This window comes from Neoarius graeffei, chromosome 15 (genome assembly GCF_027579695.1).
Source record: "Neoarius graeffei isolate fNeoGra1 chromosome 15, fNeoGra1.pri, whole genome shotgun sequence".
NCBI lineage: Eukaryota > Metazoa > Chordata > Actinopteri > Siluriformes > Ariidae > Neoarius > Neoarius graeffei.
Window position 1 is genome coordinate 482,625 of NC_083583.1, and position 13,423 is coordinate 496,047.

The window sequence follows — 13,423 nt, forward strand, 5'->3', positions numbered from 1 at the left end:
GGTGTGGATTGTGAAGGTGTGGATTGTGAAAGTGTGGATTGTGAAAGTGTGGATTGTGAAAGTGTGGATTGTGAAGGTGTGGATTGTGAAGGTGTGGATTGTGAAGGTGTGGATTGTGAAGGTGTGGATTGTGAAAGTGTGGATTGTGAAGGTGTGGATTGTGAAAGTGTGGATTGTGAAGGTGTGGATTGTGAAGGTGTGGATTGTGAAAGTGTGGATTGTGAAAGTGTGGATTGTGAAGGTGTGGATTGTGAAAGTGTGGATTGTGAAGGTGTGGATTGTGAAGGTGTGGATTGTGAAGGTGTGGATTGTGAAGGTGTGGATTGTGAAAGTGTGGATTGTGAAGGTGTGGATTGTGAAAGTGTGGATTGTGAAGGTGTGGATTGTGAAGGTGTGGATTGTGAAGGTGTGGATTGTGAAGGTGTGGATTGTGAAGGTGTGGATTGTGAAGGTGTGGATTGTGAAGGTGTGGATTGTGAAGGTGTGGATTGTGAAGGTGTGGATTGTGAAGGTGTGTGCTGCAGCAGCGCTGCATGTCAGGAAAGAGTTTACCACCTTCCCTGCAAAAACCCCAAACTACATGTTAAATATTTATTACAGGCGTTTGTGCGTGACTGATCCTGTGTCACTCACGACAGGAACAGGAAATAAGAGACTGATCACTGAATGATGATGCCAAAACAGGTCCTGGACATAAAACCCCTGTCTCACTTTCTCTTTTTTCCCTTTTATGGCTTTTTTATGACCAGTCGTTGCTGCTCCAAATGTTCACAGACGCTATGTGTACCTGCTTATAGTAATTATTCTCATACTCACTTGCTCATTAGCATCCGTAAATAGCCACTAATGTGAAATATCCGCTGCTGTAGAGGTGCCATGAGCTAAGCTAACTAGCAGGCTAGTCGTTTATGCTAAACGCTCCTGCATTCACCCAGCTGAACTCTTTAGCTTCTCAGTGGACACTGATCTCATGATGAGCTTCCAGGAAGAGTAGAGTCACGCTGTGTGATGTGTCCAGGAGCTTAGTGACTGCTGAGTGAGTGTGCTCACATCCTGCTCAATAAACTTCATCACTGACATCATCGACAGCAAAATGCATCATTTAATCACGCTCTCACTTCCCTGAACACATCGACATGCACTCAGGCATAAAACACCTGCAGGACTGATGAACCCTTCACACATCTTCACTGTGAGGGATGTGATGTCATTCCACTCCAATCCTCAGGACACTTTGCTCAGCTTTATTCCTGATGTGTTGGGTGTTTTATTTGCAGACGACGCAACGGTCATCAGTCTCATCCGAGATGGTGATGAGTCTGCATACAGACGGGAGGTTGAACGGCTGGTCTGGTGGTGCGGTCAGAACAATCTGGAGCTGAACATGCTCAAAACTGTGGAGATGACAGTGGACTTTAGGAGGAGCCCCCCCCCACCCTGCCGCCCATCATCATCACCAACAACATTGTGACTGCCGTTGAAACCTTCAGGTTTCTGGGTTCCACAATCTCCTGGGACCTGAAGTGGGAGACCAACACCATCACCATCATCAAAAAGGCCCAGCAGAGGTTGTACTTTCTGTGCCAGCTCAGGAAGCTCAACCTGCCTAAGGAGCTGCTGACGCAATTCTACTCTGCCATCATTCAGTCTGTTCTTTGCTCTTCCATCACTGTTTGGTTTGGATCGGTCACCAAGCAGGAGAAGAACAGACTGCAACGGACAATAAGGTCTGCAGAGAAAATTATTGGTGTCAGCCTGCCCTCCATCCAAGACCTGTACCTGTCCAGAGTCAGGAAACGGGCAGGTAACATCTCTGCAGACCCGTCACACCCTGGTCACAAACTGTTTAAACTTCTCCCCTCTGGGAGACGCTACAGATCACTGTACGCAAAAACAACCAGACACAAGAACAGTTTTTTTTCCCCTCAGGCTGTCTCTGTGATGAACAGCTAAAACCAGACTCAAGTATCAGCAACATCAACTGTGAAATATCTGCACACTCGTACCGTCATTCTGTGCACACTGTATATTTATATTTACTAATTCATCCGTGCACTATGCTGTCTGTACATATATTTACCCTTCGACATGTACATAGCTTTTTGTTTTTTTCTACGCTTTTTATCTGTTTCTACTAAGAGAGCGAAGTGAAACCGGAGTCAAATTCCTCGTGTGTTCACATACCTGACAAATAAAGTTTTTTATTATTATTATTATTATTATTATTATTATTATTATTATGTACACATTCACACATGCTGAAAGGTCTGTTGTATCGGTGAATTGGGTGGAATTTACAGTTCCCACAAACTGAACTGTTTATTTGATGAATGTGTCCCGAACACAAAACAAAAAGCGACAGCTTCTGTAATCCCGAGGAACTGCAGTTCCCAGGCTCCTCCTCCTCCTCCTCCTCCTCCTCCTCCTCCTCCTCCTCTTCTTCCTTGTTGACTTCACTGATGTTTTTAAATCAAAATAAAATTTCACACTCCATCACTGTGATGTAGAATAATTAACCATCAACACATCGTCCGCGTTCCTGAATGTGTTTCAGCTCGTGTTCATACATAAGCGTCTTTATAAATTCTTGTGAATTCCACTGCGTCTCTTCTCATTAAATCCCAAGCTTCAGTCTTCCTGGGATTTTAACTCCTGCGTTCACACTCGCGTCTTCCTGCTGTTAAATTCCTGCATGTGAACGGTAAATGTGTGTTAGACTCTTTTTTTTGTTGTAGTTGTTTTTGTTAAATAATGATGTGGGGTTGGTTGTGTCGGTGAGAAGTGGGGAGTGTAACATACATCGAAGAGATAAGACAGAGTTTATCTCTTGGATGTAAATTTATGGAGAATATAGAAAAGAAGCTGCTGGAGAATTAGCGTTGAGGTGAGTAAACATTAAAATGATAAAGATAATATCGTACCCGTGCTGCCTGATATCTCTAACCGCTGTAAACGTACAGAGACGTGATGGATGTTTATGTAGAGTAGCTCAGGTACAGGTGAGTGTAGAGCTCGTACACACCGTTTACAGAGTGAGCACAGCACTGATGGACACCGAGGTTAAGGGCTGATATTCGAGTACAAAATTGAGTGTAATGCTCTATTATACAAAGTTCAAATAAAATGCCATGACGTCATTTCCAATCAGCCAATTACCACATCTGATCTGGTTCTGTTCTGAGAAACACGGAATCATGAGAGAAACTGAAAAGGTAAATATGTTGAGAGACGCAACTCATGGGTCTTGGAGTTCAACAACTTTTGCCATATTTCAGTTTTATTCCAGTTCTTTACGTCTGTTAAATACATCTCTGTACATTATGACTGTTCACCCTGTGACCCGCCCAGAGTAAACCCTGCCCAGGGTAAACGCCACCTCTCATCTGAGGTCAGTTGGGATTAGCTCCAGCTTCCACACGACCCTGATGGATGCATGGTGGAGATAATGGATGGATGGATGGATTATAGCTGTAAATATGTATGAGCTGTGTGTGTGTGTGTGTGTGTGTGTGTGTGTGTGTGGCTTTAACTAAACCGACACTTGACCCTGACTCCGAGCCATACTCCTGTCATCTAAATATAGCCTCTGTCCACAAACCTGCACGCACGCACACACACACACACACACACACAGAGAAAATAAAAACCAGCCGAGAAACGTTGCTGTACATCTCACAAATAACACACACAGACCGAGCACTGATGTGACTGTACCTGTACATATCTCACATCAGGTGTGTGTGTGTGTGTGTGAGAGAAAGGTGTTGGAAGAATTTCACTTTAGCAATATAATAAATTTTTCTCGAATTGATGTTCCATCATTGTTAAACGTGTCAGTGTGACGATGTGATTTTTGTGTAAATCAGTCCTTCACAGCGTAACCCGGCGCAGTCGGTCCAGCAGGGCGTGGAATCACCACAACTTTGACCTGCTTTGAGGAACAAATATAAAAACAACAACCACAGTTCTAGACTCTGATTGGTCAGAAGGTGTTGATTAATTCTCTCTAACAACAGCTCTGACAGTAGTGCATGTTTATATTAATGACCTTGTTCTAATACGTTATCGTTTCTATAGTAACGGCTCATTCATAGGGACTCGTACAACGGGTGTGTCATTAATAATAAACTGGTTTAATTGATGGCTGATGTGAGGAGACGTTTATTTAATATTTATTATAAAATGTTTTCTAAAATTATCTGAACCATTGAGTCTCTGAGAATAAACTCAAACACAACATCATTAAGATCCAGAAAAATCCACTACAAGACCGTTCTGTCTGATAATACAGATGGGTGTGTCGATGAGGGCAGGCTGCACATCTGGAGCTACAGCTATGTGTGTGCACCCGCGCATGTGTGTGTGTGTGTGTGTGTGTGTGTGTGTGTGTGTGTGTGTGCGCGCGCGCATGTGCCGAGGAAGTGTGCAGGTTATCACAAATGATGAAGAGACTGATGTAAGCAAGAGAACAGAAGGGATTCACTTAGTCAGAGTGCAGTGTGTGTGTGTGTGTGTGTGTGTCCCAACCGAGTAAATGGGAATGTCTTCACTGTGACATAATGATTACCCAGAATGCCTTGCCGGCTGGCTGCTATCCAGTGTGGTGTAGGCGGAGCTTCCTTCTGGACGTTTCTGCTGTTCCACTCGGAGACGCCACTGCGCTTCACTCTGCTTTCCATCACATTGCTGTCATGGAAACTGGCGAATGCTGTTTAATGAGTAAACCCTGTTTATGAGCGGCAAGTGTCTGTCTGTCTCTCTCACACTCTCTCTCTCTCTCTCTCTCTCACACACACACACACACACACACACACACACACACACACACAGAGCAGGGTGATATACAGGATATTTACATTTTATCTTCTGAGTTTAGGATATGAAGAAGAACATGATGATATCAGAAGTCCTCCAGCCCATCACAGATCATCACAGATAGACTGTAACACACACACACTTTTCTGTCATGTTTCTGTCACACACTGTAATTCTGTCAGATTGATCTGTCACTGATTGTTAAAGCCATAATCCCAATTACTGTAACTCTGTCCATCCATCCATACATTTTCTTCCACTTATCCGAAGGCGGGTCGTGGTGGCAGCAGGCTAAGCAGGGTATTTCAGGCGTCCCTCTCCACAGCAACACCTTCCAGTTCCTCCTGGGGCATCCCAAGGCGCTCCCAGGCCAGATGAGATCTATAATCTCTCCAGCGTGTTCTGGGTCTACCTCGAGGTCTTCTCCCAGTTGGAGGTGCCTGGAAAACCTCCAAAGGAAGGCGTCCAGGAGGCATCCTAATCAGATGCCCGAACCACCTCAGCTAACTCCTTTCGACAGGAAGGAGCAGCGGTTCTACTCCGAGATCTCTCCAGTTGTCTGAGCTCCTCACCCTGTCTCTAGGGGTGAGCCCAGCCACCCTACAGAGGAAGCTCATTTCAGCCGCCTGTATCTGCGATCTCGGTCACTACCCAAAGCTCATGACCATAGGTGAGGGTTACTGGTAAATTGAAAGTTTTGCCTTCTGGCTCAGCTCCCTCTTCACCATGACGGACTGGTACAATGCCCACATTACTGCTGATGCTGCCCCAATCCGCCTGTCCATCTCACACTCCATTTTACCATCACTTGTGAACAAGACCCCAAGATACTTGAACTCCTTCACTTGGGGCAGCAACTCACTCCCAACCTGGAGGGAGCACTCCACCGTTTTCCAGCAGAGAACCATGGCCTCAGACTTGGAGGTGCTGACTCTCATCCCAGCCGCTTCACTCTCAGCTGTAAACCATCCCAGTGCTTGCTGAAGGTCACGCTCTGAAGAAGCCAACAGAACCACATCATCTGCAAAGAGCAGAGATGCAATTCTGAGGTTCCCAAACCGGACACCCTCCTCACCCTCGTCACCCCGGCTGCACCTTGAGATCCCATCCATGAATATCACAAACAGGATTGGCAACAAGGGGCAGCCTTGGTGGAGTTCAGCACCCACCAGGAACATGTTTGACTTTGTGCTGAGAATTCGGACACAGTTCACACTTTGGTTGTACAAAGACCGGATGGCTTGTAGCAACGGCCTCGATATCCCATTCTTCCGCAGTGCCCCCCACAAGAGCCACCGGGGGACACAGTCATAAGCCTTTTCCAAATCTACAAAACACATGTAGACTGGCTGGTCATACTCCCATGAACCCCTCAACAACCCTGCCAGGGTAAAGAGCTGATCCACCATTCCACGGCCAGGATGGAATCTGCATTGAGCAGTGTGATACCCCATAATTGGAGCACACTCTCCGGTCCCCCTTTTTGAAAAGAGGAACCACCACCCCGGTCTGCCACGCCACATGCACTGTAACTGACCTCCATGCAACATTGAAGAGGCGTGTCAGCCAAGACAGCCCAACAATGTCCAGAGCCTTCAGCATCTCAGGGCGAATCTCATCCACCCCTGGCACCTTGCCACCGAGGAGCTTCTTGACTGCCTCAGTGACCTCTGCCAGAGATATGAGGGAAGCTTCCCCCAAGTTCTCAGACTCCACCTCCTCCATGGAGGACGTGTAGGACAGGTTCAGGAGTTCCTCAAAGTGCTCCTTCCACCGCCTGACATTATCCCCAGTTCGGGTCAGCAGTTCTCCTCCCCGGCTGTGCACAGCCTGAGGCAAGCCCTGCTTCCCTTTCCTGAGTCACCAAATAGTTTGCCAGAATTTCCTTGAGGCCAGCCAAAAGTCCTTCTCCATGGCCTACCCGAATTCCTCCCACACCCGGATTTTTGCTTTAGCAACTGCCGAAGCTGCAGCCCTTCTGGCCTCCCGGTACCTGCCTGCTGACTCAAGGAACCCCTGGGCCAACCGAGCCCGAAAGGCCTTTTTCTACAGTTTGACGCCTTTCCTTCACCGCCGGTGTCCACCAGCGGATTCTTAGGTTACCGCCACAACAGGCACAGATGACCTTTTGGCCATAGCTCCTACCAGCTGCCTCAACAATGGAGACTTTGAACATGGTCCATTCGGATTCTATGTCCCCAGCCTCCCCTGGGGTGCACGAAAAGCTCTTCCGGAGGTGGGAATTAAAGACTTCACGAACAGAGAACTCTGCCAGACGTTCCCAGTTCACCCTCACTACTGAGTTTGCCAGGTCTGTCCGACAGCCTCCCCCGCCATCTGATCCAACTCACCACCAAGTGGTGATCAGTTGACAGCTTTTCTCCTCTCTTCACCCGAGTGTCCAAGACATATGACCGCAGATCTGATGATACGACCACAAAGTCGATCATCAATCTTTTGCGTAAAGTGTTCTGGTACCAGGTACACTTATGAACCACCTTATGCTCGAACATGGTGTTTGTTATGGCCAATCCATGATGAGCACAGAAGTCCAACAACAAACTCCACTTGGGTTTAGATCAGGCAGGCCGTTCCTCCCAATCACCCCCCTCCAGGTTTCTCCATCATTGCCAATATTAGCGTTGAAGTTCCCCAGGAGAACTATGGACTCCCCAGTTGGCACCCCTTCCAGGACACCACCCAGTACAATAAGCACAAACAACAGTCACAGTTTTCCTCTCAGCAACTTGCAGTCGCATAGAGGCAACCCTCTCGTTCTTCGGAACTCCAACATAGCGGCGCTCAGCCTGGGGCTCGTGAGTATCCCCACACCTGCCCGGCACCTGTCACCTTGGGCAACTCCGGAAAAGGAGAGATTCCACCCCCTCTCCAGGAGTTTGGTTCCAGAACTGATGCTATGCGTGGAGGCGAGCCCAACTGTAATCTAGTTGGTACTGCTCCACCTCCCGCACCAGCTCCAGTTCCTTCCCTGCCAGAGAGGTGACATTCCATGTCCCAATCACTAGTCTGCGCTGCTGAGGATCAGCACACCCAAGCTCCCACCTTTGCCTGCCACCTGGCTCACAATGCACCCAACCCTGGTGTCTGTCCTTGCAGGTGGTGAGCCCACATGGCAGCAGCTCCATGTAATTTCTTCAGGCTGTGCCCGGCCAGGTTCCATGGGCCAAGGCCCAACCACCAGACGGTTGCCGACAAGCTCTGGGGGCACAGAGTGTTTATTGATGTGTGGGCACAGGGTGGGTTTGTGGAGGCACACTGTGGATTGTGGAAAGTTTCACTTGACCTTGTCAGACAGTAAACCAAATTTTTCACATGCTGTTGTCATGATGCTTTAAATGTCAGTGTTTATTGAAGTTAATCAGTGTTGTTGTGGTAAAATATTTACCTCCAGCCTACAAAATTGAGATTATTTCCTCCTTTTCCAGCCTCCTCTTAAACAGCACTCACACTCAGTTTTATCTGATGGTTTATAATTATGTAATTATATTATAATTTATATGCATTATGTAACGGTCTTTAAAGGGCTGATGACACGAGCATGACTCTATGCAATTTCTTAAATAAACTATACAACATGGCAAACATGTTAGATTTCTGTTATAATTACGTGAAAAGAAGCTGTTGTTACGCAAATATCCAACTTTTAATTGCACAGCGCAAGAAAACTGGGTCCGTGGCTCGCGGCCATGTTGTGACGTCAGCGGAAGAACACGCTGCGGTTCACTGGCTGTTCTACTCTGGTTCTACTCAATGGAAATGGCGCGTGAAAACGCCAGTGAACTCTCTAGTGCTAGCTCTTCCTCTTCTGGGAGTCTAGAATTGTGTTGATCTCTTCCGAATAGAATCTATGATAGCCTACCCTCTTTACCCTTTGCCTCTCGTTGCTAGGCGGCAGTTACATGAAAGCCGCAAGCTTTCACAAGCAAATACATGACTGATATCATGCCGACTTTATGATTACATTTATGATTATCATGTAGAATCTATAGCTCTACGTACCTTTATCTTATGTCATTTCACAACACATGTTCTGACAGTAGGACTGTCTTTGGATCCGGCATAGCTACTAGTAGACCCCCTCCGGAATACTGGCAGTGTTGCCAGATTGGGAGGTTTCCCGCCCAGTTGGGCGGTTTCAAGTTCATTTTGGTGGGTTTTGAACATATTTTGGGCTGGAAAACTTCAGCAGTATCTGGCAACACATACTGCTGACGTTTTCCAGCCCAAAATATGTTCAAAACCCACCAAAATGCACTTGAAACCGCTCAACTGGGCGGGAAACCTCCCAATCTAGCAACACTGTGTAGGCACTGCTGATGGTAGTAACACACGTTTGTGCTGAACTGAACACCCAAGAGATTCTTTTAAGCTGGGAAGGGTGTCAAAACAATCCAAATCGAAGTGTTCAGAGCACAGGACGGATGTTGGTGAGGACTCCCACTTGTCACGAGTGCGCCTGACTTGCTTCACCCACTTTGCACGCAGCTCGGGATCTCTGGGAAACTTGAATAAACTTACCCCATCCTTGTAGGTTTTGGAGCAAAAGCCGGCAACACAACGCGAAGGCATAATAACTATATATATAATAATGTATAATAATGTCTAATAAAAATACTAATAATGATAAACTGAACACCTGTCGCATCAACAACAAACTGGTAAGTTAGGAGGAAGGTTCTTTCGCTGACGTCATATAGCTCCTCCTCCTCCTTCGTCTCCTGGGTGCTGCAGCCCCGTCAAATTTGCCCAAATAGCCGCGTTTATCATCATAACTTGTAAAATAGGCGCCTTCGTGAATTAATATATGGATCATCGGGAATTACTTTTTATGTTATAAAACATCGCCAAAGATGTCAAAAACGTGTCATCAGCACTTTAAGTCTTGCTGTGTGTGTGTGTGTGTGTGTGTGTGTCTGCAGCACTACTGTTGCTGGGTTCTGAACATTTCCTAGTGGATGTAATGTGGAGGTTCACACACACTTCATACAGAGTGTCTGTGCACACGAGTGTTCTAGAGCAGGGGTGGGGAACCTTATTCCTATCAAGGGCCATTTCGAGTTTTATAACATCCTGTGGGGGCCAAACCAAATTTTTTAACCCATAACCTCTGCTGAAAATGTTAAGATGTAGTCCATTTATTTTAGCTTTCTTTCATGCTATTCAAATAAAAAAGCAACTTTATTGGTGTAACTTTCTGTTTTATCCCTTTTTAATCTTCCATTTTCTTTTTAAATTTTATCCACCTCTTATTGTTTTAATGCTCTGTTTTTAGTCTTGTTTTCTTATTGATTTTATATGTACTGATGTAAAGCACTTTGAGCATTTTATGTAATGAAGATGCTACAATATAATAATATTTTACCAATTTTTATTATTATATCTGGCCGACCTAATGTGAAGGCTGGAACTGCTTCTCTTTGGCGAGGCATCTGATGTCAGATGGTACGGATAACAATGCTACTCGCAGCTGTTTTTCCAGGTTTGGGTCAGTCAGTCTTGAGTGGAACCGATTCTTTGCAAGGGTCAGTTTTGAGAAGAACTGCTCACAGCAGTCGGTTGTCCCAAACAGTGATGCAAACTTCAGTGCATGTCTCCTCAGAGTGGGAAAATCCTCAGGACGCACATACAGTTTGTAGAACTCAAGCAGAGAAAGGTTGCTGTATCTAGCTTTGAGCTTATCGTTGCTTTGCAGCTCAAACAAATCCTCACCTTTGGTAGTGCCATGCATGGCTTACAAAGACAGCATTTCCTCCCACGTATCAAACTCGGCTGTAATCCCACGCACAAAAATAGCGAGTTGGGCGGTATTTGTGATGTCTGTTGTCTTGTTGCAGGCTAAAGGGAAAAACTGAAAATCCCTCGCGGTATCCTTCAGTGTTTTCTCAATGTCTTGTGCCATGTCAGCAATCCGATCGGAGACTGTTCTTCGAGACAAACTGACACTTTGGAAAAGTTTCACTTTGGTCGGTGCAAGCAGTTCCATGGCAGTGACAAGGCACTCCTTCACAAACTCCCCTTCTGAATGTGGTTTCAGTTTCTTAGCGATTAGCTCACTTACCACAAAACTAGCCTGTGTAACGTTTTCTTGGTTACCTTGAGGTCTTGTGAATGTTGCTTGTTGGGCGCCCAAACTCCGCCGAAGAGCATTAATTTTATCCACACGCATTTGTCCTTTCAGCTCGTCCAGCTTGGCGTGTTTGGTGCTGTAATGACGCTCCAGATTAGCCTTTTTCATCACTGCAGGGGCATCTCCACAAACTAAGCAAACTGGCTTGCTTTTTACTTCTATGAAAAAATAATAATTTGTCCATTTTTCCTGAAAAGTGCGACATTCAGCATCTACCTTTCTCTTCTTCATACTCACCATGGTGCGTTTTGGTGAAATTGTTGGTCTGTCTATGCCCGCTAAATGACGTGACGTGACCGCCCATGACCACGTTCTGCTCGTATGGGGTTCAGAACCCTGACCTTGGCCTGGAAAGACAACCACTCACCTATTTTATTAATTGTGGTCTCATTTTTTCTGATTTAATTTGTGTGTGTGTGTGTGTGTGTGTGTGTGTGTGTGTGTGAGTAATTGTGAATCATCTTGTGGGCTGGATCAAACAGTCTCGTGGGCTGTATACGGCCCGGAGGCCGAACGTTCCCCACCCCTCTTCTAGAGCAAGGAAATGTAGAGAATGAGACAGATTCACCCCCCCTCTGTCTGTCTGTCTGTCTGTCTGCATCTCTCTCTCTGTCTCTCTGTTTGTCTGTCTGTCTATCTGTCTGTCTGTCTCTATCTCTGTCTGTCTGTTTTTTTCTGTCTCTGTCTGTCTATCTGTTTTTCTCTCTCTCTGTGTCTGTGTGTGTCTCTCTCTCTCTCTCTCTCTCTCTCTCTCTCTGTCTCTCTCTCTCTCTCTCTCTCTCTGTCTGTCTCTGGGTGTGCTTTTCGTCCCCAGTGGAATGTGTACAATGTAAACAAGTCCACTTGGGGTGTGTGTAAAATGCGGCGGGGGGAAGTGTGATTTCCTCTTCGTGCTTCTGTAAACTGGGAAATGGAAAGAACGCTTCAGAGGGAATTTTCACTTAGTTTTTTATTTTTAATTTTTCCCTTTTGAGTCTGGTTCCTCTTGAGGTTTCTTCCTCATGTCGTCTGAGGGAGTTTTTCCTTGCCACCATCGCCACAGGCTTCATCATTGGGGATAGATTAGGGATAAAATTAACTCATGTCTTAAGTCGTTCAAATTCTGTAAAGCTGCTTCGCGACGATGTTTATTGTTAAAAGCGCTGTACAAATAAACTTGACTTGACTTTTTTGTATCAGGATTTTGGTGTAAAACACTCTTGATTTATGTTTTGGGTCTCAGCGTCAGCTCTGTGTGTGTGTGTGTGTGTGTATTGGGTGACCGGTGAAGTGGTGCTGAGGGGTGTCGGCGGTGTTAATATGTCACCGTCTCGTCTCCGGGACACAGACTGTCAGTGATCTGCGACTCTGTTGGCCCGTGAGACTGTGTGCTGTTTCTCCCATAAACACGAGTTTGTTTTTCTGTTCTTTAAACATTTCCCTGTTGTCAGTAATCCGTCTTTTAATGACTTACAGGTCACTGAGAGCTTGGGGCTGTTTCACCATATGAATTTGCACACACACACGCACGCGCACACGCACACGCACACGTGCGCACGCACACAAAATGGCCGAGCCCACATCAGAACAACTTGCCCAGTTTGACTTGTGTGACGTGCAGCTTGTTTGCTGACTGATAAAACATCAACATCAGGTTCATAAGTGTGTTAATGTGTGGTATTAATTAATTAATTAATGTTTTATGAGGAAACGAGCCGCACTGTGGTGTAAACAGTGTCCAGACGTCTGTGTGCTGTCTGTGAAAATAATGAATTTAATTTAATCAGCATTTATTACACAGTTATGTCGTTAATTATGTTCTTTTTTATTAATCTGATTAATGATCATCTTAAAATGATTCTTCTCATGGTGTGAAGGTTTATTCACAGTGTAAATTGTGTTAATTATGTGATTAAACTCCTGAACTCTGATTGTGCTCTCTCTCCTCCTGTACTTTAGTCCTACTTTGTCACTGATTATGATCCCACAATCGAGGACTCGTACACCAAGCAGTGTGTGATCGATGAGAGACCTGCACGGCTTGACAGTGAGTACACACACACACACACACACACACACACACACACACACACACACACACACACACACACACACACTCAGTGGGGTCCAAAACTCTGAGAGCTCGAGTGAAAATGCTTCTATTTTGCATTATTTTCTAATTTAATAAAACAGTTTTCATTGCAGATATTCTGTATATATTACTGACAAAAACCTGAGTGAAAAACTCGAACCTCTGAAATATTTACATGAGTTTCAAAGTTTCTGTTTTGCTCTGCCCCTTTCTGTTTTAATGACGGTGTGCACTCGGGCTGCACGGACTCCACAAGTCCGTAAGACTTTATAATCCATTTTAGATCAAATCCATCAGTGTTGTCTGATCACACGCTTCAACAGAAGAGATTAGACATGATGAAAATCTGATCTTTGTACAAAGCAGTTAAGATTAGTGTCACGCGTTTA

At 45.5% G+C, this 13,423-nt stretch overlaps 1 protein-coding gene across 2 annotated transcripts in view; it reads left to right on the plus strand.

Annotated features, from left to right (window-relative positions):
* Window positions 1-13,423, plus strand: part of rras2 (RAS related 2) — a 62,580-nt gene that overhangs the window by 28,276 nt on the left and 20,881 nt on the right. Inside the window, exon 2 of one of the 2 annotated variants that reach the window (XM_060940719.1) lies at window positions 12,902-12,989. In XM_060940719.1, coding sequence (XP_060796702.1) covers window positions 12,902-12,989 — 88 coding nt within the window. Of the gene's footprint in view, window positions 1-12,901; window positions 12,990-13,423 lie in introns of those variants that run through there. The other variant, XM_060940720.1, reaches the window with a different exon arrangement.